The following is a 19,719-nucleotide window of genomic DNA, read 5'->3' as shown; positions in this document are numbered from 1 at the left end:
TAAAGCAGTTTCTCATCTTCAGCAAAAAAAAAAAAAAAAGTAAATAAATAAATAAACAAATAAAAATTGTGTAAACACAGATCTGAGAGTACTACACATTGCACACACAAATAACAGATGGCATCTATGTTTGTTCCTTAAAGTCTGTTCAAATTCAAGTCGAGCTTGGTAAAAATTTGTAAACAATTAACAACTGAATATTTATTAAAGCACACAGCAAAAAAAAAAAAAAAGTAGATGCTGCATGGCAAAATATTGTGCCAAATGTGACATCTGTATTCACCATGTTTGTGAACCCCGATGAGGAGAGACTTGTCAGCTTCTGCATCCCACCATGACACTGGAATCTCTATGTAGTCGACGTCAGGTAGCGGCACCTCAAGTTTACTGTCAACACACACAAACAGTCCATCCGTCAGTGCTGTCAGCGTCAAGTCAGTGCACTAAAACACAAGCCAGTCAATCATATTTCCCTCCAACGTTAACAGTAAAAGATAAAATGTGAGCTTAAAAAAGTGGGAAGACCAAAATGCTGAACAAATCAGCTCATTTTAAGGTTTTCATTTCTTGCCAGATCTGGTCAGCAGTGCCAACTGATCTGACACTATGTGAATGATACGTTGTCTGCATCATACCTGGCAGGTACCCCCTCTAAACCTTGAGTGGCAGCTTCCCCTAGAACCTCCACCTTTAGGTAGTACAACATCCGCACCCTCAGTAGCACCCTGTGGAGTGAGAAAGGAGAAGCGGTGTCATAATCCATGTCGTAAACTCTGTATGTTGTAAATAAACACCACCAAACACACTCTAGTGTAAAATAAAGTCCTTCATGTAAGTAGTGATAAGCAAAAAGCTCTGTTAATGCACTGACTTGTTGCAGTGTTGTTTGAGGTGTTTCTTGTAGCTCTCATCCTGCAGCACCACCTCTGGGTTACAATGGACCAGCCAGTCAGCATTCTTCACCTCAGTAACATTTAGCTGATTCTTCAGCTTCTTCCCCTTCCTACCCCGAGGAACGGGAGCTGATAAACCTGCAATGCAGACAAGGAGGAAAAGAAAGATTCTCCACAGAGTTAATGCTACCAATTTAACTTTGTATTTATACCAGTAGTTAATCCTGGTCTATACATTCCAATACGTGGTGCAATCTTTAGGTCATAAGCTGACTTTATACTGTATATTGTAGCACATGTGCAGAGTAAAATGCTAACCAGAGTGATTTACGAGTGCCTGATCTTGGCCTTCCTTGGTGGGTGTGATCAGATCCCAGATGAAGCTCTTTATCTTGTCATCGCCTTTGTAGTGTCTCAGGCAGTAAACCAGAAGAGCCCTACACAACAAAAAGGAAACATGATGTGTCGGACTCTGGCTACTGCTAACAAACAGACGATAATGATGATTCCTCTTACTCTTACCTACAGATCACCTCCATGTCTCTCTCTGTGAGGTGCCATTTAAACCGACCATGGTTTAGGATATCCTTCCACCGACCCCACCTAGAAAGAACAGAGAGGGCGGACAGAAATGCACACAGGAAACAAATGAGATAGTAAAGGAAAATGCAGCAGATTTCTATCAGTGATCTGTTCTTTGAAACAAACTGTGTGTGATCACAACTTTATTGAAAATTTTCCACAACAAATCAAACTGAAAACTTTAATGTTGTATTTCGGCTCATTTACGTTCACACTTCAGCTCCCAAATTAAAAAACATATGAGATAAAGGTTAAGTCATTATTAATTATGCCACGCTGTCTAATGGCCATGAACTGCCAGCTGTTAGATGTCACCTGTTAAGCATGTATATGCATTCCTAAAACAAAAAATCATTCCACCGCTAAGGAGATATTCTGCAGCAGCTTGGAAAAAGAATGGTCTCCGTTTTGTCTTTCGAACTGAGTTTAAGAGTCTTGATGGTCTAATATGGCATATGCAGTTTTCTTTAACACACTCTCCGGTCCTACCCGAATATTAGAAGATTCTTTTCAACCCGGAAACATTCGGCACGGAGGTAGCGGCGGCTACGTTCACCCAGGCGACGAGTTCGACAAGGCCGCTCTTCTGAGTCGCTGTCCAGCTCTGAAAACTCCATCAGCTCATCATCCTCAAAGGAGTTGTAATGACGGGTCTGCTTCCTTACACGGGGTGTGTCAATTACCAGTGACTCCTGGATAGAAGATAAATGTAGACAGCCTCTGATCAAGAATTGCATGAGTCTTTCTAATAACAGGATGAAGTATTTTAAAGAAGGTTCTAACTAAGTTTTATCCTCTGGTGGTGTTCAAAAAGGAAAGAACCCCGAGGAAAAAGGGAAAGGATGAAGATCACAAACATCCTCATGTCACTGGGGGTTTCAGTTTTTAGGTGTTCGGAGCACAAAATACCATCCCCCCACACACACAGTTTAAAGACATCTCCAGTTTTAGGTGTGCATTCTACTTCAGTAAAACTGTAAAAAAGTTTTTTTCATCCTTCTATTATTCACACTTTCAAGTCTGATGTTTTAGAGTATTCACATCCTTATTCCTTTTCTTTCATTCATCCCGTCTTGTTTTCATTTTCTGTCAGCCTCCTTACCTTCTCTGATTTGGAGTCTATCTCTACTTCAGCGATCTTGGCCCATTTCTGCCAGAAGTTGGGGTCATCCAGAGAAATGTCTGTTCTGTTACCTGATGAGATGAAACTGGCCTGAGGAACGAGAAGCAGAAGGCGGGGGGAAAAAATATTAAGACCCAAAATGATGTTTACTTGGTTTTGACACAAGCTGGCTTACGATCAAATGTTTGGTCTTAAGCTGCCAATTTCTCAGGTTTAGCACAAATATTTTGTACTAAGACATTTGATCTTCACGCCAAACTATTTAAAGTATTCCGCTTTCAGAGCTTGTGAACACCACCTAGACTATGGGGCCGAATTAAAACACCATTTGAGACCCTAAAAATCCCTCCAGTGTGCAGCCTTTTTTAAGTTTTAGGCTTTAAGGAGTTTAATGTTGTTTAAGAATTTCCACCTTAGCGAACGTGGAGCCTTTCCCTTCAGACTGGATGGTGATTGTCTGAGTTCTCCTCTGAAGTATCTGATCAATGTCTTCTTCACAAAATTTGGAGCCCTCGTCTTCTTCATCCATTAAGGCTCCATATGCTCCTTTTTTCAACAAATCCTCCACTTCCATCTTTGAAAGCTGCTGCACCTGTCGCAAAACAGACACAAGCTAGGATTTGAGGGTTTCTCTCCCTCATACATACACAGCAGACCATCTCACACCAAAATGAATACAGATTAAACAATCGTATACAATATAAGAATATCTCAAAACTAATCTCTTACTCCATTGAGGCTTCCTTTACGGTTGATGTCTTGAAGGACGGCTTTGTCCAGTCCCAGCTTTAGACTGGCTTTGTCAAACATTTCCCTCTCATACGAGTTTCTGGTGATCAGCCTGTAGACTTTCACCGCTTTGCTTTGGCCAATCCGGTGGCAGCGTGCCTGGGCCTATAACAGTAGGAAGCATGGAAGTGTAAAGCATTACATTTTACAGAGACTTTCTCTCAGCTTGGTTTGAAAATACTTTATGAGGGCCTGAGACTATTTATACATCATTAAAGAAAAGGTAAAGATCAAAGTAAATTTAAATCTGTAAGATTTGCATATTGTTTGCATCAGTGCTTGTGACTAACGTTTGCCAAATTCAGCATAACTGTAACATAATTATTCTATATTTTTATACACATTAGAGGTAGTGGTTAGGAAGAAGTAGGTCTGCTGTATATCTGCCCCTGTAATGCCGACCAGGATAAGGGGTAGAAAATGGAAGGATCGATATTTAGCTTCAATTACTTTCCAGAATTAAGTGTAAAGATAAATGAGTTTATAAGTTAAGAGAAATTGTTTTTAGCATGAGGATTCAACCATGTCTATTTAGGAGTTTCTATTTTTTTGTTTTTTTTTTTAAACTAACTGTGCATGAGCACATTAACCTGTAGTTTAATTAGAGTGAATTTGTTCAACATTTAACAGATCAGCAAGAAAGACAAAAACAGGGACTTGACAAAATCAAAATCGACACGTTAATGAAAAATCTTCGTAACTGTAAAGATTTTAAGAAAGCTTGATACAAGATACAGAAACAGGCATTGCATCAGAGCCGGGAGAAGACTTATACCTTCCGAGTCAAGTAACACTGCATGCTCACTTCATTATTCAAGGCATCCTTTCAAGCGTGCATTTTGTCAACCACTGCAGTCCCACTATTCATCACAAATGTCACTACATATTACATGAATGAGACAAGCAGCAAGTTAGCACAGTCAAACGAGAGCATGATTAAGATAGATCTCCATCTTTTTTATGATGCTCTGACAACACAAATTCATTTGTATGTCAGTAGGCATTCTGGTCTCATCAGTTACATACAGCATGTGCAAATTTGTGACCGCTTCTTTGGATGCTTTACGCAGCTCTGTGCCCACCTGCAGGTCATTCTGGGGGTTCCAGTCTGAGTCAAAGATGATGCAGGTGTCAGCAGCTGTCAGGTTGATTCCCAGCCCTCCAGCTCTGGTGCAGAGAAGGAACACGAAGCGGTCTGAATCTGGCTTACAGAAGCGGTCGATGGCTGCCTGCCGCAGGTTCCCACGCACACGACCGTCAATGCGTTCATAGGTGTAGCTGGAGATAACACACCAACACAGATTTGAGGGTAAATCGACTTTTCCCCTTTCTCCTTTTTGAAAAATGTTGCATTTTTTTTTCCTTTTCAAATTTTCTTCTCTCTTTCCCAAATTACCTGACTAACATTTCCTTTACTCTGAATATTACCTCGCTCTTTTCTAGCCTGCTGTACTTTCCCCTTACCGCCTCTGTATGAGGTAGTCCTCAAGGATATCCAGACAGCGGACCATCTGGGAGAAGACTAGGACTTTATGTCCTCCGGCTAGCAGTTTTGGCAGCAGCTTATCGATCAGCACCAGTTTACCGGCTGCCTGGATCATGGCCTGCAGCTGGAAGTCTGGTGCTTCTGGACTGTGGCTCTTCTTGAAACTTTCCAGAATCTTCTCTTCAGCTCCTAGAAAAACAAAAGAAGGCAAAGGTAAAGCAAGTCAAGGCAAACCAAGGTACATTTATTTTATTTAAGCATTCTATGCTTGAAAGGAAAAACACCCAGAATCTGGGTGCATGGCACTACGCTTCAACACAGCTACCTCTCGCACTCATGGTTTCTTTCTAAACTGTTTTGACTCGCTGTTAGCTGACAACATGGTATTGTAAATATATTGTGCTAATACATTAATAAGTAATAAATTCAATAAATAATTCTGTTATCAAAGATGTGTACATAAAACAAAGGAGGCAGATTCATGCACACAAGGTCAATGAGTGTGGGAGTGGAGAGTGAGGGAGTGGGTGAACAACTGCTTGACTATGAATAATGAATAACAATCTGTGAGTGCTTGCATGTTTGCTCTCACCTGTGATAAGGTAAGGGTGGTTGCAGCACTTGCGAAGCTCCATCATGGTGTTAATGAGGTTGGGCATGTTGTGCTGGTTTGCTCCTTTGGACAGGAAAGAGAAGTTCTTCTCCAAGATGGCTCGGTAGTATTTCTTTTGAATGTTGGTCAGCTCAACCTGAAAAGAAGACGGGAAAGAAAAAAAGCATCCATTTAAAATTGTGTTTCTTTTTTTTAAGCAGCTGTTAAGTAATGACACAAGCCGATATAGCGTGCTGTGTGTCAGTGTTATGGAGAAGAAATCTTCAAGGGGACCTATTGATGCTTTCTCTTATTTTCCTCTTTGTCATACATCCTGTTGTAACAGTAGAGACAATAGAGACATGCGCTCAGTTACCCCAAGATAAAAAAAAAAATTCTGATGTCGTTGTTTTCACAAACGCGGACTTGCACTGAAAACTGTTTTCTCTGTGCGGACCTCAACGAATTTAAACAAGCATGTTCTGACTTGACAGATCATCCTATAAAGTAGAAATTACTTACATTTTTAAATTACACTTAATAATTTAACATGATGTCACAAGGTTTGCAGATGTATCAACAGCAGTTTTAATATGGCTACTGTGGAAAACAGATTTTAACAGTAATCTAAAAAAATTTGACAAATCTTTTGTGATTAACTTTATAAAAGGACAAAACACATCAATGGCATTCACTAAGAAGGTTTTACAGACAGGCAGAGCTGGGGGTGGGGGGGCTCTTATTTCTCATCATTAAGAGGTGGCAATATGCAAATGAATCTCAGCAGCTGAACAACAAGCACTAAAACGAGGAGAGCAAAAATCCCTCATTTTAACTTTGTCATAAAGTTCAGAAAAAAAATAAAATAAAATTACAAATTATTTGTAATTATACAAAATATATAAAATGTGTATCAGCTGCTAATAATCTAAATTGCATATTTAAAAAAAAAATAAAAATCTGTTGGGGCTGAGAGCGCCGTTTGTATAGTCGCACATCAGGTTGAACGTTAATGACTGTAAATTCTCGCCTATCTATCAGCACATAGAGTTTTTGCACTTATAACTAACTAAATAAAGACTGCGGGTTGAACGCTTTTTTGCGGGACTCATACCTGTTGTTGAAGTTGGACTTTCTCTTTCACAGCGCAAAATGTTTGAAAACGTGTGTAGCGGCTCTGTAAATGAATGCGCCTCCACGCTGCTCCCCCTGGTGGATACTTAAGAAATTACCACTGGTTTTCCTAAATACTGCTTATGGGAGTTACAATCGTGTTTGCATCGTCTGTACCTGTGCATGTGCAATGACAATAAAGTTGAATTCTATTCTATTCTGTTACAGGCAGGGTATATCATTACGGTTATCTATCAGTCGACAATCGGTCAAGAATTCCAACAGACATCCATCATGGTCCTGTCAGCGATGCGGTGGCCATTTTAAGTGGCTGTATCTGTATGTGTTTGGAATATGAAAGGAAACTGGAGCACCCAGAGGAAACAAGACCAGACACTCATCACAGATGAACACTCATTTTAATTAACTGACAACTTCATTTTAATTTCATTTTTATTTAGTTGTGTTTTAAGAGACTAATAAAGACTAATAATACTGATAAAAATAAGTGTAATTGCTGGATTCAGTATTGTTGCCAAGTGAATGAAGCTTTCATCAGTAATGTTTGATGAATCATTCAGCCATAACAGAATGCAGCAAGATAAAAATATTTCCCAGCAAAGAGCTCAGAGAACTGTAAAAATAGGAGCATTACTCCCATCTTACATTTCTATATCAAGCACACACGAAAACACAGCCGTACCTCTATAATCGTCTCTTCTTTAGGTGCGAGATTTTTCTCCACGTCATCTTTCAGTCTTCTTAGCATCATGGGTTTCAGAATGGCCTGAAGCTTCTTCACCTTTTGGAGAAATTAGACAAAGTGTGAATGCGATGCTCAGTAAGAGGAAAAAATAAACAGAGCGAAAGGCAAGATGGGCCGGAGAGAACAGCAATGTTAGCACACGACGTCAAAATTTTCATTTTTCTTGGTTAAAATCTAGAATGGAGGAAAACTGTAAACTGTGCATACCTGTTCGTCAGTCTTGAGGTCTCCAAACTCTTCGAGAAATGTGCTTTCTGAAGGGAACTGTAGTGGCTCCAGGAAGTTCAGCAGACTAAACAACTCCTCCACTGAGTTTTGCAGAGGGGTTCCTGTCAGCAGGACCTTGTGTTCCTGTTGGAATATGTACAATATACTGAAGAAATAAAATAACAACAACAAAATACACACATAATCTGCTGAGTTCATCTAAAAAAAAACCCAAAAAAAAAAAACCCAATGGGATAAATAAGACTACATTTCAGCACTAAAACAACAGCCTTTTTTATTTTATTTTATTTTATATAGCACACACAGACTGACCAGGTTCATGAGTTTGAGACCCTCAAGCAGTTTGCAGTTCCTGTTTTTTAGCCGGTGGGCTTCATCGATCACCACACAGCGCCAGTGCAGCTTTCTCAGCTCTGGACAATCAGCCATGATCATCTCGAAAGTGGTGATCAGCCCATGAAACTTAAGCACACCTGGGATAGTGTTACCCTGTGAGAGAGGGAAGGGTGAGAATATAAACTTCATATTTCAGGGTCAAGATAATCAAAAGGTTCATGTCAATATCACATCTGTGGTTCAGTTTTGATCCCAGTTTTCTTTGCTGCCTCTGATACACTTGTCTCTCTGCCCTTGTTATAAAAAAAGAAAAGGAAAACGCATATTTGGTATTTCAGGGGTGGACATTATAGAACTTTTGCTGACTAAGAAATAGAATAAAGAATGCCTCAAACAATAGAAACTGCTACACAGCTGCATTAGGCTCACATGACTAAACTTAGTATTCAAGCCCCTCGGATATCTGCGGAGATAAAAATTAAAGCTTGCATAATAAACGCATACACTATAGTAATGATAATTCTCTGTTATACATAAATAAGAAGCAATAAGAACCCTGATGCAACACTGTTATGTGTACAAGCCGAGTGAAAGCGAACGGGTGTTTAGCAACTGAATGGTATAATTTTTCCAATTTTTATTGATTTAAACACAAGCTGAAAATCATAAACAAAAACATCTGCTGTTTAACAGAGTCAGATAAATAAATACTGAGGTAGATGTTTAACAACATTGCAGTTATTTATGAGCAATAAAAATTTACTCTACAACTGCGATAACTCATTTCACCGACCACGAAAAATCATCAATCCAAAGACTCTGCGCCGTCTCCCAACTTTAACATTGGCTTCATCTGTATTTTTACTTCAGTTGGTCTATTTATTATGTAGGTGTTTATGCCTTTAGGTGTTTTGTCAAATAAAATACTGAAAAATGACACAATCTCGGTTTCTTACAGACTAAGCTTCAAGCGCAAGTACAGAACAAAGTTGAACTGATTACATTTTTTTTCCCAAAGGAGAAGCTGGACCCTGTAGCATTTCAATTTTTCCTATTAATTTAGTGATTGCAGAGCAAATAAAGACATTTTATATCACTGTAGAAGGCCCCAAAACCCCAACCTCTCTGGAATTTCAACAGGAATCAAACACCAAATATTTGAACACACCTTACATTTCAAAGCTACTAGAGAAACATAACACAGCTGATTCAGTTCCTGGCTGATCAATGAGAGGAGATGACTGCAGTCAAACATTACCTGTGGGTCTCTGTGAAACATCTCATACTGCAGGATCATCTGCCGGCTGATCTGCGAGCCGTGGTACACAATAACGTTCATGTGCGTCCATGTGCGAAACTCCCTCTCCCAGTTGGTGATGGTGGACAGAGGTGCGATGATGAGGAAGGGCCCGCGAATCCCCATGCTGAAGATCTCGTAGAGAAAGGTGATGGACTGAATTGTCTTTCCCAAACCCATCTCATCTGCTAGTATACAGTTTTTTCTAGGATGAAAACCAGAGGCATCCATTTGTGCAAATTATACAATAACTTCTTCATGTAATAGATTACAGTTTGTGTAAACATAATTGTCTCAACACATTTGTGATAATAACGTGAACTCTGCATCTCGTAACACGAATCAGTCAAACATACAAATGCTCCTCATCTAAATGATGACTTCTAATCTCATAAGTTAAAAACTAATTTAAAAAGTTTGAGGTTTTAAAAATTAAAGCAAGGTTTGTTAAATTTTGCTTCTGTAATGACAGTAGAGCCAGACTTGTTTTACATCCCAACATGCATTTGCAGGAATTTTCTTTGACTTTTACGGTACACAGATTGGAAGACTGTTTCTCATGTGAAAGTGCTTTTGTGTTTTTGAAGTGAAAGGAAGTCTCACTGGTTTTCTGCACCACATTTGTACACGGGTCACATTTCGTGGAACTAATTTGTTTCAGGCCAGCAGTGGGGCTGACTTTAGTTTGAAATGCATTTAGAATGAAGCCATAAAATATGACAAGATTAGATACAGTACATCTATTGTCTCGTTTAGGTTAGGAGTTGCACTCATGTTTTATTTTGGGCCTCTGCTTCTTGCAATCAGGAAGTGCTCACCATGATTTTTAGTGTGTTTGCGTGATGTTTTAGTTTATGTATGCAGGTAATGTCCCCCAAAAAGGACTAGGGGATTAAGACTAATAATAAAATAACTGGGTTTAAAAAAATAATAATTAAATTGCCTGTTTTTCTTTTGTTGTCTATCAAAGAAAAAGAAGAAAACAAACAAACAAAACATCAGCAGACCATAAATGCTGCTTTAAATAAAGGGAAAAAATTAATGAATCATTCAAAGGAAGAAACCCACTTCTCTGCTAGCAGGAGGTGACAACTACTCACTAGTAGCTCAACACATAATTGAAGTACAACATGCCAGTGAAGCTGGCACACTGCGACACACTCCACCACGAGGACACATTTCCAACCCTGCCAGAGCTTGCCCACTGAGAGGCTGGGCAGCGCTTCTCCGCAGCTTTTATAGTGCAGTGTTGATTGATTGCTGAGTGGAGTCAGCTGCGCACTGGCTCCACAGGAGAAAGAGGTGGCACCTGAGTCAGGGAGAGAGCGGCAGGACACACCCACACACAGAGCACGCCTGCTAGAGAAGTAACAATGTATACAACCAGTGTGTATATATGTATGTATGTATGACCTATAGGAGCCATCCAGGTGAGTCGTAGTCCTCAGTGCATAATTGGAGCTTAACTGACTGTAAAACTGTCATTGTTTATGACTTATTTTAATTAATCAACTAACTGATCATGAGAGTTTGCTTTATTTCTTTTATTTAGCCCTAAATTTACCCTGGATTGTTTGAACCTCAGTGAGTGAATGTGACTAGAATGGTTCCAGTGTGTATATTCACCTGTTGTACCAGTTGAACAGTAGCCAGTTCATTCCCTCTAACTGGTATTCTCTGAGCTGGTTTCCATTTCGGTAATCTCTAGAGCGCTCCAGCTTCTGCCACTTTTCTGGAGAAGGACGCTCCTTTGATGCAAACACACATACAAATATAAATTGCCCTTTCAGTACCTTTTCAGTAATTACTAAACAAAATGCAACAACAAAAATACAGTTATTACATGTTATGTGCTGTATTTTTTGATTGGAATCATTACAAAACTCTATCCAAGAAAACTGGGATATAATCAGATGATGAAATTATTTGGTTCCTCTCATCAGTCAGAAATAAGATAAGTGAGTTGTGCCAGTTTATAAGTGTAAAATGAAGCTATTATAGAGGTTGAATGGGTAAATAAGGTGATTATACTAGATTTTAAATTAATAATAGCAAAGGAGCTACAATAACTTGCTCAGTTTTTGCTCCCGAATGTCCAAAAATTGAAAGAACCTCAAAAAAATTGCTGCTATTGAAGTAACAATTATGTATTCAACCTTGGAAAGTAAATATGCTGTTGGGATAATGACAACCTATCATGTCACACCGCTGCCATCTCTTGCTTCTGCTTACAAAGCAGTTATACTAACACTAAACAGCTAAGAACAGATCTATAGTTAAAGAGCAGAACATATCTGAGGCGAATCAGACTGTGAGGGATTAAAAGAATTTAAAGAAAAAAGAAAAATCACACAAAGCCGATCATGTTTGCACTCGTTAGCATTGGGAAAAAAGAAGCAACACCAAAAAGGCAAAATTGAGGATCAGTGGTTGTAGAGATGTGGGCAGACAAGGTTGTCTGTTCCGCAGAAATGGCTAGAGATAAAACATAAAGTCATAATGGTGTACACTAGCGCAGTTTCCCTTTTTCTATTATCCTCCCACCAGCCTAACTTTATAATGTAAATGTTTTCTCTCACTATGTATCTAAGATGGCTCAAAACGTCTGAATTGCCGCCCACATCTCCATATCTATTCAGAAATTCAAATGAGTCTCAGCTGTGAAAATAATAAATAAATAAATAAGCCTATCGGAGCATTGTGGACTGTACTGAGAGAAAAGGGACATTATCTTCCTGTACCAGAGCAGGAAAAATAGTCTGAAAAATGGCAACCACTGTAGCAAATACACAGTTACACAAATTCAATATTATTCACAGAAATGAGTCCTAAATGGAGCACATTTGTTTAATCTACATATTATTACTTGAACTAATCCAAGCACACTACCACAGCTTATGTTGCGACTGAAAAGGAACTAATGATCATCTTAGTGCAAAGGGATTAAAAGGATTAAACTGCTTCCCAATGAACAGTGACCAGAACATGACAGTATAAAACAACATAGTAAATCATGACCATTATCAGGCAGCATCTGCTACATAGTGGTATAATATAGCATTTTTTCAAAAACAGCAGTTCTGAAGTGCAACAGTGTGTTGCGCTTTTTCCTCAACTGAACTCAACCTTGCCCGTCTGTTCTTGAACTGAGGTTTGTTACAATGAGGAAAAAATTTCTCCTTAATTTTAAAGCGCTGCATCAAGTTTTCTTATGGTACTCATCTTCGATTACGTGTCTACTCACAATGTGTCTGAGGTCTGCAGGCAGTTTCTGGATCTCCTCAAACTCTTTGATCTTCTCTGGGTCCAAGTCCTCTTGCAGCTCCCACGTTGCCTCCTCATATGAGAGACTGCACCACTTAACGAGGTAATGGGTCACCTCCTACAACCACATACAAGAAAGAAAAAAAAAAACATGTTGTATTTGTACCACAGGATTCTGAGAGCACCATCACACTGAGGATCTTCGGTAATAGCTACTTTCAAACCAGAAAAACACCTCTGTGGGAGGGTGTCTGTGTTTATGTGTTACCTACCTCTCCGGTCTCTGTATCTGTGGTAACAGCTACCTCCAGCACTCTGTCCACTTCTACATAGTCTGGGTTAAATAGGTCCTCATCGGGCTACAAAAAAAAAAAAAAAAAAAAACAGAGACAAAGAGGGATGAAGGGAAAAAAACAAACAAGAAAAAAAAACAGTTTGATTCTAAAAAATAGTCTCACATGAGAACACCTGAAATGTAATTTGACTTTAATCATTAGCATTGTGTCACAAACCGGGCCGCATGGCCATGACAAAAACCCAGAGGTGCATAGTGCCATTTCTCATTTTTGTAACTCGTCCACTGATAATTCTTCTTCTCTTCTTGTACGGTGCCTATACATAGTTCTCCCCATCCATAACAACATGATACCCTCTGTTGCAGTACTTAAAAAGCTCCCAGGGAACAACAGTGACTTAAAAAAAATGCACAAAAATGACTTGCCTTGACACGTTGCAATACAGGGAGTGCAGAATTATTAGGCAAATGAGTATTTTGTCCACATCATCCTCTTCATGCATGTTGTCTTACTCCAAGCTGTATAGGCCCGAAAGCCTACTACCAATTAAGCATATTAGGTGATGTGCATCTCTGTAATGAGAAGGGGTGTGGTCTAATGACATCAACACCCTATATCAGGTGTGCATAATTATTAGGCAACTTTCTTTCCTTTGGCAAAATGGGTCAAAAGAAGGACTTGACAGGCTCAGAAAAGTCAAAAATAGTGAGATATCTTGCAATACTCAGAGACATGGCCAAGGTAAGAAAGGCTGAAAGACGACCACCACTGAACAAGACACACAAGCTGAAACGTCAAGACTGGGCCAAGAAATATCTCAAGACTGGTTTTTCTAAGGTTTTATGGACTGATGAAATGAGAGTGAGTCTTGATGGGCCAGATGGATGGGCCCGTGGCTGGATTGGTAAAGGGCAGACAGCTCCAGTCCGACTCAGACGCCAGCAAGGTGGAGGTGGAGTACTGGTTTGGGCTGGTATCATCAAAGATGAGCTTGTGGGGCCTTTTCGGGTTGAGGATGGAGTCAAGCTCAACTCCCAGTCCTACTGCCAGTTTCTGGAAGACACCTTCTTCAAGCAGTGGTACAGGAAGAAGTCTGCATCCTTCAAGAAAAACATGATTTTCATGCAGGCCAATGCTCCATCACACGCGACCAAGTACTCCACAGCGTGGCTGGCAAGAAAGGGTATAAAAGAAGAAAAACTAATGACATGGCCTCCTTGTTCACCTGATCTGAACCCCATTGAGAACCTGTGGTCCATCATCAAATGTGAGATTTACAAGGAGGGAAAACAGTACACCTCTCTGAACAGTGTCTGGGAGGCTGTGGTTGCTGCTGCACGCAATGTTGATGGTGAACAGATCAAAACACTGACAGAATCCATGGATGGCAGGTTTTTGAGTGTCCTTGCAAAGAAAGGTGGCTATATTGGTCGCTGATTTGTTTTTGTTTTGTTTTTGAATGTCAGAAATGTATATTTGTGAATGTGGAGATGTTATATTGGTTTCACTGGTAAAAATAAATAATTGAAATGGGTATATATTTGTTTTTTGTTAAGTTGCCTAATAATTATGCACAGTAATAGTCACCTGCACGCACAGATATCCCCCTAAAATAGCTAAAACTAAAAACAAACTAAAAACTACTTCCAAAAACATTCAGCTTTGATATTAATGAGTTTTTTGGGTTCATTGAGAACATGGTTGTTGTTCAATAATAACATTATTCCTCAAAAATACAACTTGCCTAATAATTCTGCACTCCCTGTATTTGAACCCATTTGTCAAACAAGTCTACTAACAGTTTTGCAACAACAACGATTTCTCTCCCATGAAGTGTGACAAGGTCGACTCCCATGAAGATGAAATTGTGCACTTAAGAACAAATGATGCTTCTGTGTCAGGGTGTTACCCCATCACATCCTGATGGAGTTAGCCTGTTAACCTCTGAAGCACCCTGAACACTTTGCAGTAACACAGGATGGATGTGCTGTGAACTATCAGGCAGCGTGGCCCATTCATTACATACACAAACTAATCATATTTATATGTTCATAATTATTTTGTTATGGGCAACACAGCTTTGGAAATGGTTAGCTGGATAATAGCACATGAACTTGTCTTGTCATTTAAAAGGAGAATATTAACCCTTTATCCAGTCCTGAACAGCATATGAGGGTATGATGGTTAACCTTACCTCGGCAAACAGGTGTTTCATCTGGGCTTGTTTGGTCCTGAAGCGCTTGATTTTCTGGTGGATTCTGGGATCTTTCTCTAGTTCTTCCAGAGTGGCCCATTTGCAGTGTAGGTAGGAACTGAAATGACATGACAAAAAACATAGCCAGCTACTTAGCCTTTCAGCTCGTGTGAGAACAGCTCAGAACAGGATGTCAAAAGGATGATCTAAAACCTGAACACTGAAAGTGGTTCAGAGGCACATGAGAAGATGATTTAAATACTCGTACAGTTTTCTATTTTTATGGGTGGATTCCCAAAACAATCGGGCGTTTGCCTGTTTGAACTGTGTGAACAGTTGAAAATCAATCCATAAAGAGAACAGCCTTCACCTCACTCAACATAACCAGTGTTTGCTGCACTGCAAGTGATTAAAATATGCATTTTCAGCTAGAAGTAGTTACCTTAATTGGAATTAATCAGCAATACTGAGAAAGTGTTCCCTAATTAAAGGGAAAGGAAAGACGGCAAAACAAATTCTACTACTGCTCCTGTGGCTGCAGTTTAACATACGTGATTTAATCTATAAACCTCAACCCATAAATGGACAAATACTAGAAATGTATCTGACGTGTTTAAGGGATACCATGTAGTTACTATGCAAATGCTTATATATTTGCAATTGCATTATGCATAATGGTGATTTTTTTTAATACTACAAATATTACACTATTACTACATATTTCTAATTTCTGAATACATTATTCTACTGAGTAACATTCATACTGACTCAGTTTTACTGCTCAAGCGATCTGATCATGTTTTATTCATCACCTCAGAGAGTAAATTACAATCTTAATTACTAATGTATATTTCTCTAGGTCTTTTCTTTATAATAAAAGGTCCCAGAGAGAGAAAAAAAGTCTCAAGAGATCCCTAGACTGGCTGGAGAACCTGAGCCTCGGGGATAAAATTAACTGAGTGCTTGTGAGACTACGGATGCAAAGCTACAAGCAACTGTTAGAGAACCACATGTGTATAAACTTCGAATTACTTCAAATAAATGTCATAAAAACTATTAACAACTTCAACAAAGGCACGACATTCCTTTCATGTAATGAATGCGAGGTTGTAAGACGAAAGATGACGAGTAACTGACATCCCTCCAACCAGTAATTAACTTGTCAAAAGACCTAATTATTGGCATTGCTGACCTTTTTGTCAATGCTAGCAGCTGTCGTGCAGTCAAAGTTATCATTTTATCAACGATGGTGACGACTGCCTAAATGTACAAGAGCCATGCCCAGTTTACACAGTCATGTACACACTTTCATGCTCTGAAGTATGGAAGAAAATTAAGTGATGGTTTATTATGAAAGCAGTGCAGATCTAAGAATGTTTGACCACATAAGCAATTATAATCTGCCGGCTGGCTCACAGGTGCGAGTGCTACTGGAAGTGCAGTTTTAGACTGTATTAGACAGAGTGGCGGTTCTAACTGTGAATACCACTATTTGTTCTCTAATGTGTGTCTTTCTGTTATTTTTGTATACAGCCCGCTTGATTGTATATATTTCTCCTGTTTGCTATTTATTCCTGTCTGTTTATTATTTAAATCCGCACAGTCGTTGCAGAGCAGCCACAATTTTGTTGTACATGTACAATAAAGGGCTACTCTAATCTAGTCTATAACACACGATTTTGCCAACAGTTGATCTAACCTGACATCAAACCTGCAATGCAGCACAACATCTCTAACCTGTGCCTCCTCCAACAATGATCACACAAGAGGCAAAGGAATGTTTTCACTGTTGTGCAGGAAAACATACAACAGTGAAAGTGGCCTCATCCGTGACTGCTAAAAATATCAATTTCCAGTATATGTAACTGCATGAATAACCAATGTCAAAGAGGTACTCACAAATTTCTATATTTGACATAAAATTCCTCAATCTCCTCCGTTTGGTCCTCTGATGATGACGTCTATGGAGATACAGAAAGAGACAAAACTAATAAACGAGAAATAAGCGAGCAGCGATAAAGAAAAAAGAAAAAAAAACTATATAAGCAGAGTGTGTGTGTTCATTCTCTGTCCTTCACCTCTTTCTTCACTGTTCTTACAGCCAGAATTTTCTCAATGATGTTGGCCTCATCCTCAGGTGGTTCCTGAGAGACAGAATCAGAAGATTAACTACTGAAGCTTAAGGCTGCAATGCAATGCAAAGGTTTTATTCAAACAGGCCTAACACTAAGACTCCAAAGAAACAAACCTTTGCAATCAGATAAACACCAAAAATGTATTTAAAAGCTATAATTATTAAGATATTAAATATTATAAACCTTAATGATAACATAGATATAACAAAACTGAGAGGAAAAAGTAAGAAAGAACCAGATGACCATCTATGTGCTTACCTCAGCCTGCCATGCCAGAGCAGTGGCATTGAGCGCCGCGATGCGACCGGCTCCAAGAACTGCAATGGTCTCTCCGTCATCATCTACCACCTTAAAGTCCAAATCTTCGTTGTACTTCCTCCTTTTGACTTGTCGTCCCGAACGTCGCTTCTGCAGAAGGAGGGGCAAAAAAAAAAAAAGAGAGAGAATACGAGGAGAAAAAAGGACAGAAGAATTAAAAAGAAGGCATGAGGAAGTATATCTACATGTAAACTAAAGAAAAGAGAAATGATTAAATGTTTATGCTCAGCGACTGTGTATCAGTGTTACTCTTACACAATGCAGATACTGCAGTGAATGTAAGAAAGAATGCTAAGCTAATTAAGTCAGGTTGACACTCCGATGTGGAAATCTTGTCCATTTTATTTTGTGCCTTCAAAAATGTCTTTCCAGTCAAAAAGAGAAGCAATCTGTAAAACTCCACCTGCCTCCTGAAGCCCATCCGATTTCTCAGTGACACGACGACTTTTATCAACCTGGATATTTGAAACACACTGGTGTATTGGCTAGCTCAGACTCTCTCCAGCTGCTACAGAGTGCTGCTGGAAGACTCCAAATTAGCATCAGCAAAATAGAGAAGCATTACAGCAGCACTAGCATTGATATTCTGTATGCCTGTCAAATACTGAATTGACTTAAGCGCTCATCTGCCTCCACCCTACCTCTAAGCCTTGTAGATCCTAGAAGAACTGCTTCTAATTGCGGACTGCATCGCACAGTCAAATGTTCCTTCCTTAATGACGCAAATCTCAACACATGCTTTCAACTTGTGGTGGCTCTTGTTTATTTAATGGCCTTAGACATTTAATCCTGTTTTCCATTTTGGTGGTCTGTGCACCTATTTTTGACATTCCCTGTTTTTTTAATGTGCACTCTGTTCAGCTCTGGTTGTTTTAAAAGTGGTATATAACTAAAGACGAAAAAAACTGCTAAGATTCCTGCCATTAAGAATGCTACTGATGTTCAGAATATCATCAAATTGACCCTTTATCCTTTGTGTAGGTTTTTCTTTGTAAATACTGTGATGACAGCCTTTTGTGTTCAGCCTCTATCCAGTTTTGCTGTGCACTCACTGCATTATCCAGGGGGTCTTGGCTGTCCTCCCCACCCATGTTAATGGCTGACATTGAGGTAGTGTCATCACTCTCCACCCCCTCCTGGACAGCCAGCTCCTGGTTTCTCCTCTTCCCCTTCTTCTTCTTCTCCACCGGCGCTGCGCCAGGATCTCTGTGAGGGCAGGAATTCTGATGAGTAATTCGCCACTCTAGTAGCCTGCAGCAGCATTTTCTCACTCAGCGGCTGGAAACTCTGCTGCTCCCTGAGGATTTGTGGCAGACTGGTTGAGGAAGTTCTTTAAGCTCTTACTCTTTATGCTAATATGCAGAAGTACTGTCATTTCCTAATCACAAAAGACAACCACTGATTGATCACAGATTACAACGAGACTGCCCAACTGCTACCTGACAGCAAAATCAGAGCCTGAGAAATGACAGTAAATGCATTGTTTGCAACATTTTAATAAAGGAGTTAACGCAAAAGAGCAAAGTGTAATGTTCAATTACTTGAAATGATAGGTCCCCAGCTTTAAGCACTTACTAAAACTACAACGAACAAATCATTTCTTTTTGTTTTCACTTTGTCAAATCAAATTGTGGTATGATGAAAATCCGTTGTTCCCCTTTTTAAAAAATGTTATCCATCAGAAATGTCATTTTGTCTCATTTCTACTTCTGTAGATTTCTCAACATTTTTTCACAACAACTGCAATAAAACAATTTCCCTTTGGGGAACCCTGATTTTTTTCTGACTCCTTTTATTAATGTATAGAATACTGCCATAAAGCTATTCATTTTAAACTAAGAAGGGAAGCAACATAAAAATTTTGACATTCTCGAGCAGATATTTATTGCCTGTCGAATGAGCAATCAAGCATCGTTGACACAAATAAAAAAAAAATACAAAATAAAACTTTAAACAAAATGTTGACATGCAGTATAAGTCACCTTTTGGAAAAAATTACTCAATATTCCACACTTTCTTCTGCCGCTGACTTTACAGTATAACAATTAAATGCTATTAAGTCAAAAATGCAGCTGACACATGAACTGCTTATGGTGACTAATGATTTAGGATAATACTGGCAGGCAGAGTCCAAGGCGCAAAACAGATTCATCTCCTGCACCGGTTAAAGACATTTTCTCTCTTTTGCACAAAAACTGTGGCAAAGTGAGCAATAAGAAAAGACAAAAGCAGCAGATTAAGATGGAAGCTGCACCACATGAGGCTTTTCTAATCTTCCTGTGGATGGTTTTATTCGAACAACACATG

The 19,719-nt window shown here is 39.2% G+C and overlaps 1 protein-coding gene across 5 annotated transcripts in view; it reads right to left on the bottom strand.

The window, feature by feature from the left end:
• Positions 1-19,719, bottom strand: part of chd6 (chromodomain helicase DNA binding protein 6) — a 93,520-nt gene that overhangs the window by 22,607 nt on the left and 51,194 nt on the right. For all 5 annotated transcript variants that reach the window (XM_026167272.1, XM_026167273.1, XM_026167271.1 and 2 more), the window contains exons 5-28: positions 18,465-18,618; positions 17,353-17,502; positions 17,038-17,103; positions 16,859-16,920; positions 14,960-15,077; positions 12,742-12,828; positions 12,450-12,587; positions 10,832-10,953; positions 9,167-9,410; positions 7,885-8,061; positions 7,552-7,695; positions 7,282-7,380; positions 5,466-5,622; positions 4,852-5,062; positions 4,470-4,665; positions 3,328-3,492; positions 3,011-3,190; positions 2,578-2,688; positions 1,965-2,167; positions 1,416-1,496; positions 1,212-1,330; positions 872-1,031; positions 636-725; positions 284-387 (exon numbers count right to left, since the gene is read on the bottom strand). In XM_026167272.1, coding sequence (XP_026023057.1) covers positions 284-387; positions 636-725; positions 872-1,031; positions 1,212-1,330; positions 1,416-1,496; positions 1,965-2,167; positions 2,578-2,688; positions 3,011-3,190; positions 3,328-3,492; positions 4,470-4,665; positions 4,852-5,062; positions 5,466-5,622; positions 7,282-7,380; positions 7,552-7,695; positions 7,885-8,061; positions 9,167-9,410; positions 10,832-10,953; positions 12,450-12,587; positions 12,742-12,828; positions 14,960-15,077; positions 16,859-16,920; positions 17,038-17,103; positions 17,353-17,502; positions 18,465-18,618 — 3,338 coding nt within the window. The remainder of the gene's footprint in view (positions 1-283; positions 388-635; positions 726-871; positions 1,032-1,211; positions 1,331-1,415; positions 1,497-1,964; positions 2,168-2,577; positions 2,689-3,010; positions 3,191-3,327; positions 3,493-4,469; positions 4,666-4,851; positions 5,063-5,465; positions 5,623-7,281; positions 7,381-7,551; positions 7,696-7,884; positions 8,062-9,166; positions 9,411-10,831; positions 10,954-12,449; positions 12,588-12,741; positions 12,829-14,959; positions 15,078-16,858; positions 16,921-17,037; positions 17,104-17,352; positions 17,503-18,464; positions 18,619-19,719) is intronic.

The sequence above is a fragment of the Astatotilapia calliptera genome, chromosome 5 (genome assembly GCF_900246225.1).
Source record: "Astatotilapia calliptera chromosome 5, fAstCal1.2, whole genome shotgun sequence".
NCBI classification, from domain to species: Eukaryota; Metazoa; Chordata; class Actinopteri; order Cichliformes; family Cichlidae; genus Astatotilapia; species Astatotilapia calliptera.
Note: the sequence above shows the minus strand (reverse complement) of the source record. Positions and strands in the feature narration are given on the sequence as shown.